Source organism: Limanda limanda, chromosome 6, assembly GCF_963576545.1.
Source record: "Limanda limanda chromosome 6, fLimLim1.1, whole genome shotgun sequence".
In the NCBI taxonomy this organism is placed as follows: domain Eukaryota; kingdom Metazoa; phylum Chordata; class Actinopteri; order Pleuronectiformes; family Pleuronectidae; genus Limanda; species Limanda limanda.
Window position 1 is genome coordinate 8,867,769 of NC_083641.1, and position 19,068 is coordinate 8,886,836.

General features: G+C 38.0%; 1 protein-coding gene across 1 annotated transcript; it reads left to right on the forward strand.

Moving 5' to 3' along the window:
* The first annotated feature begins 517 nt into the window (after positions 1-517).
* On the forward strand, positions 518-9,904 carry LOC133003312 (porphobilinogen deaminase-like). Its single transcript, XM_061073005.1, has 14 exons — positions 518-659; positions 2,598-2,651; positions 2,965-3,037; positions 3,392-3,441; positions 3,808-3,863; positions 4,197-4,274; positions 5,273-5,350; positions 5,443-5,518; positions 5,684-5,797; positions 5,887-5,925; positions 6,024-6,143; positions 6,241-6,294; positions 6,749-6,838; positions 6,992-9,904. Exons 1-14 carry the CDS (start codon positions 636-638, stop codon positions 7,163-7,165), a joined length of 1,080 nt encoding a protein of 359 aa, XP_060928988.1. The 5' UTR covers positions 518-635; the 3' UTR covers positions 7,166-9,904.
* The last annotated feature ends 9,164 nt before the right edge of the window (positions 9,905-19,068 follow it).

Genomic DNA, 19,068 nt, shown 5'->3' on the forward strand with positions numbered 1-19,068 from the left:
TTTACACTGAATTTAGTCGTCAAATTAGTATCTTTTCATTTTATTTTTCAATGTTATAAATTCAGAATCACAAATTCGAGTTTTAAGCTTTAAAGGGATAGTTCAAACAAAAATGAAAATCCACTCATCATCTACTCAGTGTTTGAGTCTGAATTTTCAGGGGTAAACAGTCTTGCAGCCAAATCAAATACACTATTATTTTGAGGTGAACATTTTTGGGTGAACAATCCCTTTAAAATGTTGCAAAATGCCTTAAGTTAAAGGTTTGTAATAATTGTTTTAAAACATCATCTCATGATGCAAGTATGTAAATAAATGATTTCACAATCCTCACACAGAATAGGGATTTACACAGCTAACACGTATAAGGTGACACGTCCAGAAGAGAGAAGTATTAGATCTGTAATAGCCCCTGACTTCTCTCACGCTCTCTCCCAATAGGAAACTGTAGGATGGAACCAGGAAATGACCTCCAACTGGTCCAATGACATCACGACGTTCCGGGTTCATTCATATGGGAGCTGTCTGAGAGAAGTGCTGCCACTACTTCAAGTCTTCACGGGGTTTTAATGGAGTCGCCGTGCACGCAGACGCGCTGTTGACTGAACATCGACAGAGGGAAACGGACCGTCGACATGTCGGAGGAGAACAACTCTCCGGTAGGTGTCCTCTCACTTTGAGCCGGTGGTTTTACACCAGGCATGAGGCGCCTTCATTCACGGCTCTCCGTGCTGGCGACCGCCATTTCCGTATGCGACGGCAGATGGAGCGCGGTGATTGGCTCAAGCTTCGGTCTGTTTTAGTAGTCTGTTTTCTATTGGGCAGTAGGAAGCAGGAGGGGCGGGGTGTGTAGAAGAAGTCGATAAGCGGTTACTCTGGAGTTTGATTCCCTGGCTGATGTTACTAATGACGCCTCTCACAGGGTCATGGTTTCTGACGTTTAGAGAGAAGTGACCCAGACCTTCGGCTCCGAAACCGAGAAGAAACACAAACTGTTGTGTTATACTGTGTTAAAACTAGTACTGCGAACTTCACGTTTCTTATTTGTCCGGAAGGGACACACGTTTTAATGTTGTCAGTTTTAGTTTATAAAGTCCCGAAAACTCTATTGCACTGATGCCGAATGAAAGTGACCATTATAAGCTCCCGTAAGAACACATTGAGTAATTTCCAAGTTGTAGAAAGATAGTTTTTGGCTGAATTTAAGTAAAAAGTTAGATTTCTAAAGGGAAAGCTGTTGACCAACTAAACAGTTCAAATGCAGCCTCAAGGTTTTTTGACAGGATGACTTGTTGTATATGGAAACAGATGAAACAGTTCTCTTCAATAACGTGAAAAACATAAAGAAATTAGATGTATTGTAACAGATAAGCTGACATTTTTAAATGCTGACACACCAAAGTTATATCAAGAATTTAGGGTTGGGGGGGATTATCAGTCGATATCAATCATTATCACAGTTAGTATCATATTATTTCTTTATGAGCAGAGAATTACAAACACTTGATAAAAAGAGAAACAAAATCTAATGTAGATCAATGATGTGTTCTACGTCCTCACTGTGTTTGACTCATAAGTATTATATAGTGGACTTATCTATCTACTGTTGTTATTGAGGAAATTATATTACCACAATCACTGATGTTGCTCAGTTGCCCAGCCCTATTATACACATGAGAAAAAGTAAATGGTCAAATATTTGAACCTCAATTATTTTCACAATAAATTAAATTTGAATCTAAATTCCAAAGAGCTATTGTTTCATTTTGGAGTTTCTCTCAGGCACTCTCTTATATATTCTATTTCACAATATAATTATTTTTAACAGTAATGTTATCTTCAATACTCCTCCCCTCAACGTCTCTTGGCAGACAAAGTCAACAAATTAAATATAATAAAAAAGGTAATTGTTTAAAAAAAACATTATTCCTTCCTCATCTCCAATTTGTAATACAGTAGGAATATATGTAGATCATTTTTTAGATATTGTAGTGCATAGTGTTCAATATCTGATGCCTCATTCTACTATTTTAATGGTTATTCAACATTTTCTTTCAAGTAACTGCAGGGAAAATTGTGATTTGAATTTTCATAGCTTTAATTATTTTTTTATTCAGAAATAAGAAAGTTTCCAAACACAGTGTGTTTTAATGACCACACCTTATACCCTGGAGCTGCCCCTCCCTGCCTCTTATAACGGACTCGGGTGAATTAGCGCCCGTATCTTCAGGGACCAGAGATATCTTGGGGTGGAGATCTTGAAGAAGTGGGGTGGTTCCTGGTAAAAAATACCTCTGTTTAGTATGTAGAGGCCATATGACCTCAGCACTGCTCCATACCAAGACACAGCAGGCATTCCCAGCCACACAGAGCACACAATAGCCTCCACAGTGCAGACACCCGGTACGGACTCAGAATTATTATTATGGAGGCTGGACCTTACAAGTACATCACGGTGAGGCGAGCAGAGAAAGGGTTCCATTGCATTTACATAAACGTGTAGGGGGGATCGATGAACACCAGCCAGAATATCAGGAAGAGGTTCTGCAGACAATGAGTTAAAACTCTTTCAGCTAACTTCTCTTTTGCCCCTGCAGGATGGGAATGGCAAGGTTATTCGGGTCATCCGGATCGGAACCCGCAAAAGTCAGGTAAAGTACAACTGTATATTTCCAGTTCATATTTTTGGCTTTGATTAAAATGTGTGAACTTCAGATCCAGCAGAGTCCTAATGCGCCAGTTAACTGTCAGTTATCTCGTGCACCGTTCCTGCATGCTGCTGTAGATACAGTAAAGAGAGATGTCTGGAGCTCTTCTTGCAGAGATAACATACACTTTTAAGATAACGGTTCCTCCTTCAGTCTGATTGGAGGGTCATTTGATTGTTTAATTTGTTTAATTTTTTTTAACAAATATGAAAAGAGTCTCGCTAAAGTTGAAGGTTTCTTTTCTTTTCTATCCCAGTTGGCCCGCATCCAGACTGACAGTGTGGCGGAGAAACTGAAAGGCCTTTACCCTGAACTCAACTTGGAAATAGGTGAGAATCATCCCAAACTTCTGTTTGACTGATTTATTTTGTTGTTGATACCAAAAAATGCATTGCACATATAAAATACACCTTTGTAGCTGTGAACTAAAAAATTCCTTTAAAATGAGCCCAATATACTCGTAGTTACAACGTTAAGTCATTCCTTTTGTCTGACTCACTGATCAAAAAACAGTTAAGGCCTTGTAGATGGACAGTTAAAACCAGTAAACACCATTACCTTGCCACAGGTCGTGTTACTTCACCTTTATGTCCTCTGTGTCATAACTGGGGACAAATTACTGTGTTTTCACCATTCTGTGTGTGGTTGATCATATTATTGAATCCTTCTATCTTCTCTTTCAGTTGGCATGTCTACGACAGGAGACAAAATCCTTGACACCGCTCTATCAAAGGTGATTACGTGACTATTGTTTAAGTGAAGAATGAGCAGATCTCAGGTCGCAGATAATGATTGTTACTGTCATTATCTGACGATTGTTTTCTAGATTAATTGCAAAATATCCCAGACAATGTCATTCCCAATTCCTCTAAAACATCCCAGAGCCCAAGGTGGCATATTCATAAATAACACTTACATTTAAGCTGAATTCCTGGATTTCTGGCATAATTTATTTATTTCTATTCAAATTTACTGATTTTTAAAGTCATATACAAAAATTGTTAAAATGCACCACATGTTCACTACTCAATGTAGAAGTGTCTCATATTCACTGTAACAGATGAATGTTAAATAACAATGTGTTTTGTCCGTCCTGCAGATTGGAGAGAAGAGTTTGTTCACCAAAGAGCTTGAGACTGCTCTGGAGAGGAATGAGTGAGTAGGACCTGTGTCATCTGGGGCTGACACCACACTGTCTTCACTTCATTGTTTCACCAGCTGACCCTAACGGTTTAACTGAAAGGGCTTCACGTTGGAAGACGGATACTTCTTGTATTGTAGCTGCCATTGAACATCCTCTCAACAAAAAAAATAATCCATGCATAGAGAAACCCTTTTGATATCTCCTGCAGCCTCAGATGCTTCACATCTCTCTGATCTGTGGCTGCCTTGAAGATATAACATATGTCTCACCATTGAGTGGTTGTATTATGTATTGAAACATAAAAGGATCATGTATGTATGACTGGGTTCTTCTGTGTCCTACAGGGTTGATCTGGTTGTTCATTCACTGAAAGACCTTCCCACCACTCTGCCTCCAGGATTCACCATTGGAGCTGTGTTGAAGTAAGTGCGCTCACACACAGAGGAACTCGGCATATGTTAAGTGTGTTATTTTGGTTGTGAGATTTAAAATCATTTAAATTACAGCCCTACCATGAGAATTATTTGAATTAATAATAAAATAAAAAACTCACCTCACTGGCATTTATTTAAGTTATTTTTTAATCATCTAGCCTTTATTTATTGGGAAACAGTGAAGAGCCAGACAGTAAACAGGTGTGATCCGCAACATTGCTCGTGCTCATGTGGCACGTGCTGTAATTATTTTACCTTCATAGCTCTCAACCTTCAACTGGTCAAATATATATTATTTTAGCCCCCATAGGGATATTTGCACAGATTTTCCCCTTGCAAGTTGAACAAAAATTTGAATTGTCATATTGTTATTGAGCTCATTTGAGCCATCTGCCAGGGTACGTGCTTTCTCGTCCCCCACCCAAAAACTACCAAAATAGTTTTATTGCCGAACCACAAACAATTGATTGATTGATGAATTGACCAAATTACAGTTCCGCAGTCGGCAGTGAAAAAGAGGACTGCTAGCAGCACACATTGATGTAAACAAATAAAAAACAGCTAAGTTATACCTCAATTATATTTCAATATGAAAACATCCTTCAAGGCTAGGAAGTGGTAGAATGCTAACATTAGCTGTTGTCTAATGAATGCTAAATATGTTGTTAAACCTTGAAACGTGGTCTATAGGGAGGATGACTTTTGATGAACTTGTGTAGAGAACTTGGTGTAAAACTTTATCAGGAGGATACTGTCATATATTATTTCAAGCCGCTGATGTTAAAGCGGAACAGTGGAGATTGTGAGGCTGTGTTTGAGACCCAAACTGTTCCTGTTTCCCAGATCCATAATTGATCTCAGTACAAGTCAAATGGTGCTTATTGTCCATTCTGCAGATCCCTATAGAATTTGTAGTTTAGACGCTTTAAGTTTGTTTTGACCAGGTGTAATGGCTCACAGGGCTTTGATTTTTGTATTCCCTCTAGGAGAGAAAATCCCCATGATGCAGTGGTTTTACATCCAAAAAATGCAGGGAAAACTCTTGATTGTCTGCCAGAAAACAGGTAAAGCACAATGGATGATGTCTCTAGTTGTACTTGCTCACAGTCATGGCAACGGTATGAATTACTTGACCTCATACTGTGTGTTTGTGTAGTGTCATCGGCACCAGTTCACTGCGCCGCGCTGCTCAGCTGAAGAAGAGATTCCCCCAACTCGTGTTCAAAGACATCGTATCCTCCAAGAAAGCAAACGATAGCGGCCGAAAATTAGACCGAAATTATTAGTGTTTTACCACACAACAAACCGTCTGTTTATTATTTTGGTTTAAGGATATATTTTCTCACAAGGAAGGGTGTGTTGGCAAGGCAGTTTCTGTCCTTAACCGTATTCCTCAGCGTGGAAACCTGAACACACGTCTGAAGAAGCTGGATGAGAAGGAGGATTTTGATGCCATCATCCTGGCTGCTGCTGGCCTCAAGAGGATGGGCTGGGACAACCGGATCAGCCAGGTACAGTTCTGACCTTATCCTGGTCCTCTGTTTAAAGCTTTAAAGCTTGTGTGACCTTTCTCATCTAACAGACTTTTTTCCACTGGTAGATCCTGGAGCCTGAAGACTGTATGTACGCTGTTGGACAGGTAATGGAATACAACATATGACTCATACAAGAGGAGGATAGTTGATGGATGACTGATGATCGATTATGCTAATGTGTGTGTATGCCTGTCTCTTTCAGGGGGCTCTGGCAGTGGAGATTCGGGCCAGAGATGTAGACATCCTGGAAATGGTGTCCGTCCTTCACGACGCTGAAACTGTGCTGCGCTGCATAGCTGAGAGAGCCTTCCTCAAAAAGCTGGTACACACACAGACACACAGATCCCTCCACTCATTTTCCTTTTCTATGAACATAGCATACACAGTGTATTCAATAATATATGTCTGCCACTTTGCAGGAGGGTGGGTGCAGCGTTCCAGTGGCTGTGAACACCGAAGTGAAAGACTCCCAGGTAAGATTACAAGGTTTACTCAGACACCTGAATCCTGTGAAGGATTTGTTGCTTTGTGCACATGTCTGAGCAAAGAATCTCTTGCTGAGTTGTTTGCATGTCAAAAGAAACCTCTGGAGAGAGTCCGGACCTAATTCTCTGTAGTTCCTTTAGAGGAAATGTTTTGAAAGAGTCTATCCTTCTATGCCAGGTCTGTCCAACTAGCTGGTATATGTGTGATATAATAAAAGTGAGGGCTAACTCTGATAGCACAAGCACACAGACACTGACAGGCGACTTGACCCGCGCTTGCATGCTAACACACTGTCAGAGGAGATGCTACACTGGTTAAGCTAATAGAGGATATTTTTGGATAAGCCAAAAGACTAGAAGACTGGGTTAAACTAATAAATATTAACTGTTAAATGATGAAAGAACAACATTTAATAGAAAGTTTGTTGTTGTGTTTTCTCAGCTCTACCTGACAGGAGCAGTGTACAGCCTGGACGGATCAGACAGTCTGAAGGAAACCATGCAGACTAGTATCGCTGCTACTGCTGACCAGGTATCAGCCAAACACATCAAAAATGTTATATTTTAGACCACAAACATACAGTCTAGATGGAAAATGTAGTAAGAGGGAAATCGTCTGTTTTTCATGTGTATGTCTGGTATCACCTCCCTAACTGTACTTTGAAATTGTGTCTCTGTGTGACAGAGCTCGGAAGAGGTGGACGAGCAGGTCCAACGTGTGGGAGTGACAGCCACCAAGATCTCGGGTGAAGCCCAAGACAGAGCTGAGATGCTGGGGCTTAACCTGGCCAACCTACTGCTGAGCAAAGGAGCCAAGGAGATCTTAACAGTGGCCAGGCAGCTTAATGATGCCAGGTAATCCATCTCCACTGAAGAGCGGGGCTGCACAGTTGGCTGGGTCCTTGGTTACAGTCAGTCAGAGTCTTGTGTCAAGTAAAACCTTGATTTTTTTTTTTTTTATTATTTAATGTTACACCTTTAAAATGAGCAAAATGGTGCCATTTATACCTTCTGCACCAGATGAGCTCGGTCAGCAGTCAATAAATTGTTACTTGGACCAATGATGTTCTCAGTCTGATAAAATGTCTCCTGTCAATATCAGCTTGTTCAGAGTCACTGCCGTGTGCAGCACTCTTGGTCTTGGTTCATTGTACTTCATGGAGCTTTCCAAACCACCTATGATGAACAATGGGAAGCAAAAAGTGGCCTTCAAACAGTAACACAAACCAACCCTCAGCACTCAGGCTACATCTATATTACTACAATTTTGTTTGAAAACAGTGTAACTGCACAACAGCTGTTAGCAAAAGCAACACGCTCCGCCACACTGATAATTGATGATTCGATGCCCTATGTTTTCTTCTGGAAGAGGGTCATGTGATGGGAGCCTGATGAATCAGAGGCCGAAAAGACAGAATCAGCAAGTTGGTGTGTTTATGTCGTTTCTAAACATCTTTGTGTCTTTCTGGCCAGACTAAAACTCAACCCAAGAGTTTTCAAACTAAAACAGGGCCAGAACAGTTTTACAAACCTCTCGGTTTTGGAGGACCTAAAACTCTGCGGTAGTGTGGACACCCGGCGTATCCATATCAGAGTTGATGTGTTTTCACATGAAAATGTCATAGTATGGATGTAGTCTTAGAGTACCATCACTGGCTGATGTCCTCATGGTGAAACCCTGCATTGTTTTTTAAAGCATATCAATATAGTATCAGTGTCTCAGAAAAATACAACATTTTGTATATTTTTCCCCAAGGATGTTTTATCCGCGTCCAGTATCGGTTTCCCCAAGCAGGTAGAATAGGGTTGTTAAACCAGAGCTCCTCTCATAGCTTTTATCTGTTCTAGCTTTTGGAAAAAGATGACTTGATGGTACCAAAGACTTGTTTCCAAGCACATGGGCACATTTTCTGTGATTTGTCTGGTAATTATCCACTGAAATATGGCTGGGAGGTTGTGAAATGTAAATAAATATGTAATTTAAGTCATTCATTCATCAGCTCTAAACTCCTTGGAGGTTGATGACCTTCTTTTTTAAACTTCCACCTTCACAAGTTGATCAGACCTCTTCCACTGGAGTGTTAAAGTATTATGTTTTAACATGTAGGCTCCTTAAACAGAGGTTTTCTTTCTGCATGATCTTCATTCAGCTCATGTTGATAGCAACATTTTCATCCAAGGAGGTTTACCATGTTTTCAGAGTATGCTGGCTACTATATAGAGAGAATTTATTTCATATACATGACGATAAGCATTTTGTGACGCTAACAGCTTTGTCCCAAGTATATTTTTTTATTTCAGTTTTGCTTAATGAGTGGAGAATCCATGTTAAACTTTGGAGTTCATCTGGTCTCTGTTTTCTTGCCTTTTATTTTAAATGCCCTCTGGGCTGTTGTGTAGTGTTACTTTGTCCTGTTTATGCTCTGCTGATAGCATCTTCAATCAATGGTTGTAATATCTGTCACAGATTAGGCAGCAAACTAGGTTTTAGCTGAGGTATAACTGCTAGGTTGTTTGGTTATATAGGAGTAGAATGAACTGTTTAAAATGTGAAGGACACAGAAGCACAGCCAGTTATAAGCTGTCATGTGTTGGCTATGGGGGATACTCCTGTTGTGTAGAGTTAGTAAGCGAGACAGACCCTATTTCATTGAAAATAATGCACAATATTACATTACATTATCAGTATATTACTGTTGTATTGCCACATTCTGAACACTGGCTCAAGGCTTGATTAAATTACAATTATGGACTCGGTCATGTTGATGGTACTATGTTGTGCTGAATTTTAAAGAATCACACCTGCTTCACCTAACGTAAGAAATTCATTAATTTTCACTTCATTTTGACTGGTAATAATTACATCTGTATCTCCTGAGATGGATTTCATATTGATGGTGTATTTTTCTTGAGATAATCTCAGTTATTATACATTGAATAATCAATAAACTCATACATATGTAATCTGTATCTAAACACCAAAAAGATATGTATGCTGTCATCCTGAGTTGCTAAATCCTTATTTCAACATAGATATGCCAATGCATATTTTGGTGAATACAATGCGTTTCTGTATAGTTCATCCAAACCTATTAAAAATGTTAGCAGTTTACATGTTTTTGTACAATTGATGAAAACCTGATGCTGTAGCAGATTTCCAACCTGCTTAACCATAATAGGTTCCCTAATGCAATAAACGTAAATTATTTTTCAACTTTCCTATAGCTTCTATCAAAGTGCCAGCTGTCATTTGTGCCTGAGTAAAGCTGCCTTACAGAACTGCAGAACTAAGAACTGTCTGTTTTTGCTCTAAAATCACAGTAGATCTTTATTCTGCAGCCGTAAACCCACAGTCAGTGTGTTGTTGTATAACTTTATTTTTTAGGTCTTTATTGTGTATTATACTTAATTTAAACCTCCTGAGAAAGGTGGTAATATCTGCCATAATTATTTTGCAGCTTTAATTTCTGTATGAGTTAACATTGAATGTTCTTTTATTTAGAATCTGTGTCACGGTAACATGTTTTGACACTTATGTGGAAGTCATGTCAGATTAGAAACACTGATATGTTAATAAAGATGTGTGTGTTATACCTGACTCTCCAGTTCTTGTTTTGTTATTAACCAAACCTCAGATCAGCTCAGATAATGTTGATCTACACTTTTGTTTAGATCAGTAACTGTATATAAAGAGGCTTGATGTATCGGCCCTTCCTACCACTATCCAAGCTAAGCCAAAGTATCTTGAAAATGAATGCCGATGCCTCATGCTGATGTCATGTGGAGCCAGATGAAGCTGTGGGTATCGAGGTCCAGCCGATACACACTCAAGTCAGCTCAGCTTTCAAACATGACTTCTTTAATTTATAGTGCATCAAATAACTAATTAAAACCAAACTTGCCTGAACAATTAACACTTGAACAAATAGCAGTGTGATAAGAAATATGTTGAGCTTGTATCTGTGAAGATTCTCAGTCCTCCAGGTCATGGTATCTTCAGGGGTTGTATAACTGGACGTGCTTGTGTTTCATGAAGACACTTCATCTCTCATCCAAGAGGCTTCCTCCCTTCTAAGTGATTAATGGAAGGTTTAAGGTATTTAACCTCTGTGGGTCTGTTCAACTGTGTTGAGAGTTGTTACACTGGCAACACTGGCGTCAGCTCTTATCTTGTTAAATTAGCGTCATTAAGTTTTTTGGCCTTGTAATTAACAGATACAGGCCGAATTGAGGGTACACTGAGGCTAAAGGTAAATCTGAATGGCACCTTGCTTAGATAGCTGTACTATAAAAATGTATTATATTATAAATTACAAAGCTGCTACTTAGATATTAAATATGAGTATCAGCTTATTCATATAGATGATTGTCTAAAAATAAATATTTTAAGAAACAACAAACCCCCACTAAGTTACACACTTAGACTTAATAAGAGACGAGAAGTGAGCTACGACAAACCCCAGTGGTCAATGGGATAACAACCTGTTGTTTTTCTGTTTTTGCACTGAAATTATAGAGGAAGATATTCATTAATGAAGACTACTTTAGATCCAACTATGATTTGTGTATTGATTTTGGAAAGACAATTTCTGGAGTTTGAGTGTGTTTCACATGTGAAGAAGCAGCATCGTGGCAGGTCAGGCCTCTGATCATGTGGCCAAACTGGCCAAACTAAACACCTTTTCAGGATTTATGAAAACTGAAGGCTACCACAGGTTCTCTTTCATGTTTGAATGGGGAGGGTGAGGTGAGGTATTCAGCTGCGACATAAAACGTCACCACTAGATGTCACTTAATTCTACAAGCTAATTAAATAACAAACAAACATTTCAAACAATAATCTTCTTGGCGGAGGAAATAAAGTCATTAAATGTTTTGTGACTTGGCAAAGAGCAAATAAAACAGTTGGATGATATAGTCTGTATTATCATGAAGACAACAGTGTATCCAGACACATCTACGTCACTCATATGCTCATGTATATATACCCTCCTTCCTGCTGTCGGAATTGCGCTGGTTTAGCTCAGTGGTTACTTCATCTACTTTCTTTCAGAATAATGATTACCAGTCCCTCACGGGATCGAAACCACGGGCGCTGTCCAGTGTTTTCTTTCTCTCTGCTCTCACCTGCTCTCTCTCCTTCACTTCACTCCTGCATCCACTCCAGACTTTGTTCTTACACTGAACTAATATGTCGCCTTTTCGCCATTAAAACGTTGAACACTTATTTCCGCAGTGAAACCTGTCAAACGGAGCTCTGACAGATTAAAGTGTCGTGGTGACTATGATGCTGTTGTTTTTATTCTATTCGCGTCGAGCGTTGATTAAATCTTATTGATTTCCGTAAATGTTTTTGAGAATATTGCGGGTAATTTATTAAAATCGTGTTGTCTCGAGTCTCATCACACACCTCAAAACCAAGCTCAACACTGATCCCTCCTGGCTCACTTTGTAAATGTCCCTGGGTCAAGTTAACTATGTTGTAACCACTGCTGTGGCAAAATAAAACCATAAATAAAACAGAGAACTCATCTTATGATATGCGTGACTTAACTTCCTGTGGCTCATGCGCAGAGGATCTGAGCACAAGGATGCTTTTGTTTGTCAGAGTCAGGTTATACATTAATACATTTACTTATTTTAGTGTAAAACAGTGGGTTACATTTGTCTTATAAAAATTCTGAAGATTTAAATCATATCAGAATTTTGATGTTATTTTTCAATGAAAGAATAAATGATCGAAATTTAATCTGCATGTCCACAAAATTAACAAGATTTATCAATTCTGTGCTCATTTGCCAATGATGAATTCACTGGATGGATTTTATACAACATTTTGATACTGAGGTTTTTGATTTTGCAAGGGATGCAAAATGTACGAGGTAAATACTTTTTTTAAGATATACCTCTAAATATGATATGAACCTATCAGGGTGAATTAGTTTATATTTAGAAAAATTTGCTGGATATCTTTAATATTACATTTCTTGTCATATATGTTGATGACATCCAAATGCAATTCAGATAGAGTTTCTCTTAATATGGATCAGTCCTGTAGGAATAGAAGAGTTGTATTATTTAAAAGGAAAGGAGACTTGTATCTAACACGTTCATAGGACAGAATTTGTCCATGTTCATCAAAAATAGATAAAATAATACTGCTACAGTTTCATTATGAACCCATTATTTTTAAACTTCTCATAATAACATACGCCTGCCGCTCTAACTGTGTCATCCTCCATTGCTGCCTTGTAGTTGTGCACATTGCTCTTTGCAGCACTATTTGCCACATGCTTACTCACACTATTGTTCATAACGTTTTTATCGTCCCCAGAGACAGTCAGATACGTAGGTCAGGCCCGACCTCACAGTTAGTTAAAAGAATTCCTCCAAGTGGCATCGTTGCAGTTCTCTCTCAACAGAACTTGTTTTGTGAAACCAAAGAGAAAATAAAACGGTTGGATGATTAAATATCTGCATTATCATGAAGACAACGGTGTATCCAGACACATCTACGTCACTCATATGTTCATGTATATATACCCTCCTTCCTGCTATCAGAATTGCGCTGGTTTAGCTCAGTGGTTACTTCATCTACTTTCTTTCAGAATAATGATTACCAGTCCCTCACGGGATCGAAACCACAGGCGCTGTCCAGTGTTTTCTTTCTCTCTGCTCTCACCTGCTCTCTCTCCTTCACTTCACTCCTCCATCCACTCCACACTTTGTTCTTACACTGAACTAATATGTCGCCTTTTCGCCATTAAAACGTTGAACACTTATTTCCGCAGTGAAACCTGTCAAACGGAGCTCCGACAGATTAAAGTGTCGTGGTGACTATGATGCTGTTGTTTTTATTCTATTCGCGTCGAGCGTTGATTAAATCTTATTGTTTCCCGTAAATGTTTTGGAGAATATTGCCGATATTTTGTTAAAATCGTGTTGTCTCGAGTCTCATCACACACCTCAAAACCAAGCTCAACACTGATCCCTCCTGGCTCAGTCTGTAAATGTTCCTGGGTCAAGGTAACTATGTTGTAACCACTGCTGTGGCAAAATAAAACCATAAATAAAACAGAGAACTTATCTTATGATATGCGTGACTTAACTTCCTGTGGCTCATGCGCAGAGGATCTGAGCACAAGGATGCTTTTGCTTGTCAGAGTCAGGTTATACATTAATACATTTACTTATTTTAGTGTAAAACAGTGGGTTACATTTGTCTTATTAAAATTCTGAAGATTTAAATCATATCAGAATTTTGATGTTTTTTTTCAATGAAAGAATAAATGATAGAAATTTAATCTGCATGTCCACAAAATTAACAATAGTTATCAATTCTGTGCTCATTTGCCAATGATGAATTCACTGGATGGATTTTATGCAACATTTTGATACTGAGGTTTTTGATTTTGCAAGGGATGCAAAATGTAAGAGGTAAATACTTTTTTTAAGATTTACTTCTAAATATGATATTAACCTATCAGGGTGAATTAGTTTATATTTAGAAATTAGCTGTATATCTTTAATATTACATTTCTTGTCATATATGTTGATGACATCCAAATGCAATTCAGATAGAGTTTCTCTTAATATGGATCAGTCCTGTAGGAATAGAAGAGTTGTATTATTTAAAAGGAAAGGAGACTTGTATCTAACACGTTCATAGGACAGAATTTGTCCATGTTCATCAAAAATAGATAAAATAATACTGCTACAGTTTCATTATGAACCCATTATTTTTAAACTTCTCATAATAACATACGCCTGCCGCTCTAACTGTGTCATCCTCCATTGCTGCCTTGTAGTTGTGCACATTGCTCTTTGCAGCACTATTTGCCACATGCTTACTCACACTATTGTTCATAACGTTTTTATCGTCCCCAGAGACAGTCAGATACGTAGGTCAGGCCCGACCTCACAGTTAGTTAAAAGAATTCCTCCAAGTGGCATCGTTGCAGTTCTCTCTCAACAGAACTTGTTTTGTGAAACCAAAGAGAAAATAAAACGGTTGGATGATTAAATATCTGCATTATCATGAATACAACGGTGTATCCAGACACATCTACGTCACTCATATGTTCATGTATATATACCCGACCTCACAGTTAGTTATGAGACTACCTTCATGTGGCATGCAATGCAGTTATCTCTCACCAGAACTTGTTTCGTGAAACTTTTGTCAACTCAAAATGTAAATTGGGCAATGTTCCACCCTGACATAAAATGTCATGTAAATGAGATTAGTGGTTTTGACCTCATCATTTGTTAGGATCTGTGTGTTAGATTTAGGTGGAAGGAAGCTATTGGTAGAAACTGAATATTAAATAATCCTGATGATGTTTTCACTAATGTGTAATCATCTAAATTGTTCGAACCGTGTTTTCTCTACCCTAGAGAAAACACGGTTCTCTAGAAAGGGCCCTTTATATTAAAGTCAGGAGCAGGTCCTCTCTATGAAGGTCGACATGTTACTAACCAGGCCCGACCCTGCTTAGCTTCCGAGATCGGACGAGATCGGGCGTGTTCAGGGTGGTATGGCCGTAAGCGAAAGACCCAAGTCACAATACCTTATTTAAACATGTGAACCACCACCATGGTGAATACTGTTGTCGCTTTGTGACCATTGAAACTGGGCTTTTATTGTTATGTAATGTTAAGGAAAGAGAAGCTCAAGGTGCAATTTTGTCACAATATTGCAAGAATAAATCATTACAATTTTCAATAATTGTCTTCAGTGATAAACTCCTGGTTTCATACACTGTTTCTTCTTTTGATGGTGAGTAAACTCGCTGCTCTTTCATCCTTCTCTCCAAATATGACATTTTGAGAATGATATGTTACTACTACATAAATAAAGTAGTGGTTTGAACATGAAAAGTCACTTGAATGTTCATTCTGTTCCTTCAGCGATGATCTGTGTGTGTGTTCCATATCCTTTGTTTCTTTGATGGCCAGTCTTTTATGGTCTTTCCTGCTCTTTCCAAGACGTTTCTCCTGTGAAGCAGCAGCAACAGCACCCTCTGCTGGTTGCAAAGAAAATTGGAAAAAGCTTACAGCACCTGGTATTCCCAGGCGGTCTCCCATCCAAGTACTAACCAGGCCCGACCCTGCTTAGCTTCCGAGATCGGGCGTGTTTTTTTTTTCTTTTATTATAAAATAAATCAGTTTTTATGTACAAGAAAACTTGAATTCCAATGTAACATCACACAAAAAAATAAATAATATCAAATGCAAACAAAAAACCATCAGCTTCTACCAAATAGGCCCTCCTGCCAAGTATTATGCAAAACTATACATCAGTTTTCCTTTGTGATTGACAGAAATGAAACTGCATCCCTTAACAAAGTGTTGAAATTCTTCCTTTTCATACTTAAAAATTAAACTTATATCTTTTTTCAACCCCGATACAAAGTAGGCCCAGACAGATATTATTCTTTGTTCAAAATGTGCTAGATTCCTTCTTAGCCATATAGCATATCTAGCGTGACTTAGTACATAGTTTATCATATTTATGTTTATTTTCTCTTTCTTTTCCCATACTCCAAAGAAAACAATTTTTTTCCAGTCCTTTCCCTCAAAGTACTGCTTCCCCCAGTTCTTTTGCAAGAAATCCTTTAACTTCGTGAGAAAAATCTTAAGTTTGTCACACTCATAATACAAATGCATTAATGTTTCCGGATCAGTTTTGCATATATCGCATTCCCTTCTTACATTCTTATTTATTTGGTGTATCACCACATTTGTGTACAGTCTTGTGCCGTAATTTAAAGTCATGATCCTGACATTCTATACTATTCTTGCTTACATTCCACTGCTTCCATATTTGATTTCCTTCCATACCTGGGAACACCTTTTCCCAAACCTTTTCCGATGCAGGTTCCTTAAATTCATTTTGGATCAGCGCTTTGTAGTAGTCTTTTACCTTTGAATCACTTAGTGGCCTTTTCTCACCATTATTTTCCATATATAACTCGGGGAACGTTATTTTCTTTTCTATAACCACGCTATTTTCTATCTGCCTCACCCAATCTATTGGTATGCTTCCTTTGATTTTATCATACATATTTACAGTAGTTGTTTCATTCAGTTCTTCGTCATACTCCTTAACTGCGTCTACTATAGCCTGGTCCCTTAGAAACCCAGGTATGAATTCATATAGGCAATCTTTTATTTGCGTTAGCCGGAATAACATTTTTTTTTATCCCATAGCATGTTATTGTTCATTTTTATCAATGGGTTACACCATATTGGTTGATTTATTACCTGACTGTATTTTGTGCATTCATATTTAATGTTTATTCTGTATTTCCCCCATGCATCAAACACCTCTTAATAATATCTTGGCACTTTCTCATATATGGAGCTTTTCATTATCATTATTAGACCGTTTTCTTCACATCTTCCATTTTTATATAAATATTCCCTAAAAACATTTTTCCATCCATAATCAACCCTATCGTACAGATACGTTTTAACAGTTTTTTAAGAGTTTTTATTCGTATTGCTTTTTTCTTAATATTCAAATCCACCAATTTCAATCCTCCTTCTTCATATTCCCCTATCAGTGTCTTTTGTGCTATTCTTGCCAGTTTCCCATCCCAAATGTAATTTGTAATTGTGCTGTTTAGCTCTTTGTGCACCCACTCTGGCATGTCTATCACAGTCAAGGCATAGACAATCTTGGATAGTATTAATGCATTTACCACTAAAACCTTCCCCTTTAATTTTAATCTCCTCGGCTTCCACGCATTTAATGTGTTTTTCACTTTATTTATTACCCCATTCCATGTCTCATCTCTCGCCTCCTTTTCTTTCCCTCCCATATTTATCCCCAATATTTTCATATAATCCTTTGAAATTCTAAAAGGTATGTTACAATCACTTTGGCTTATATTTCCGACGTACATTATTGCAGTTTTGTCTATATTTACTTTAGCCCCTGCTGCTCTCCCATATACTTCCATTTTTCCCATTATCCTTTTCACGCTATTCATATTTTTTACCATACAAGTGGTGTCATCAGCATATTGCTGTATTTTGCTTTCACCTCCATTTGGCAATTTTATCCCTTCTATTTTCTTATCCTTCTTTATCATTTCCGCGAGACTTTCTGCAGTTAAGCTGTAAAGTACTGCCGATAGCGGGAACCCTTGCCTCACAGATCTCTCCAATGGAAAGGGATCCGTTATAGCTCCATTTATTTTTATCCTACTCTTTGCATTTTTGTACAATAATTTAATCCAGTTGATTATTCTTTGCCCAAAACCAAATTTTTCTAATGTGCAAAATAAAAAATTATGCTCAACCCTATCGAAAGCTTTATTAAGGTCCATACTTAAAATAATTCCACCCTCCTTCCCTATGCATTCAATTGTGTCCCTTATTGTGCAAATAATGTCCGATATGTCCCTCCCTGGTATCCCGTACGCCTGTGTTGGTGCTATGATTGTTGGTGCTGCTGTTTTTATTCTGTTTACTAATACCTTTGCTAAAATCTTGTAATCTGTGTTTAGTACAGTTAGCGGCCTATAGTTTTCCAGTTTTCTTTTGCTTCCCTTATTTTTATATATGATCGTTATTAGTCCTGTTGCCAGCGACTCTGGTACCTCCTGCTCCTTCTCCATCTCTGCATAAATTATGCTTAAAATTGGGAGCAGCTCGTCGATAAATGTTTTATAAAATTCACTTGTAAGGCCATCTGTTCCCGGACTTTTATTGGTATTTAATGACATTATTGATTCCTTTATTTCTATGTCTTTGATGTTGTCATCACACATACTTTTCTCATCATTTGTTTTCGTTTTCTTAATATTACCTAAAACTGTATTTCTATCTTCCTCCTTTGCAATTCCTTTTTTGTATAGATTTTTATAAAATGTCCCAACATTTCCAATAATGTCTACAAAATCATTTACTATCTCTCCATTTTCATTTTCTAACTCTTCAATATATACCCTCTCCTGTTTCCTTTTTTCTAATCCCAAAAAATATCCTGTGCATCTCTCCCCCTTCATCGCATATTTCTCCCTACTCCTTGTTATTGCCCCCATACATTTATTCTGTTCATAAACGTCCAGTTTAGATTTCACCTTTATGTATCCTTCAACCATTTTATTTTCTCTCTTTCTTTAAAAGCCCGGACCTTTGCATATCTAATACTTATTGTCCTTATCTTTTGCTTCAGTCTTTCCCACCATAATCCCTTGTTTCTACATATGTCTATGCTATTTTTTCCATTCTCTATGCAGGCCACTATTTTCTTTCTATATCCTTCTTCCTCTAGGAGAGTATTGTTTAGGCACCACACTCCTCCTCCCCTTCTCTCTATCCCAGTACCAACCTCTATAGACAGGATTGCATGGTCACCTAATGATGTGAATTTATACCCCATATTTTTTATAAGTTTAACCATTGTCTGATGTGCTATACATAAGTCTATTCTGCTTTGTTTTAATTCCCCCATTACTATTTGCCCGACCCTGCTTAGCTTCCGAGATCGGACGAGATCGGGCGTGTTCAGGGTGGTATGGCCGTAAGCGAAATACCTTATTTAAACATGTGAACCACCACCATGGTGAATACTGTTGTCGCTTTGTGACCATTGAAACTGGGTTTTTATTGTTATTTAATGTTAAGGAAAGAGAAGCTCAAGGTGCAATTTTGTCACAATATTGCAAGAATAAATCATTACAATTTTCAATAATTGTCTTCAGTGATAATGTCCTGGTTTCATACACTGTTTCTTCTTTTGATGGTGAG

What these genes read in the sequence shown, in the direction of transcription:
- LOC133003312 (XM_061073005.1), top strand. Translation starts at nt 636, where the DNA reads ATGTCGGAGGAGAACAACTCTCCG. An exon ending in TCGGAACCCGCAAAAGTCAG is followed by an intron (nt 2,652 to 2,964) that starts GTAAAGTACAAC and finishes TTTCTATCCCAG; the next exon opens with TTGGCCCGCATCCAGACTGA. An exon ending in GGGACAACCGGATCAGCCAG is followed by an intron (nt 5,798 to 5,886) that starts GTACAGTTCTGA and finishes TTCCACTGGTAG; the next exon opens with ATCCTGGAGCCTGAAGACTG.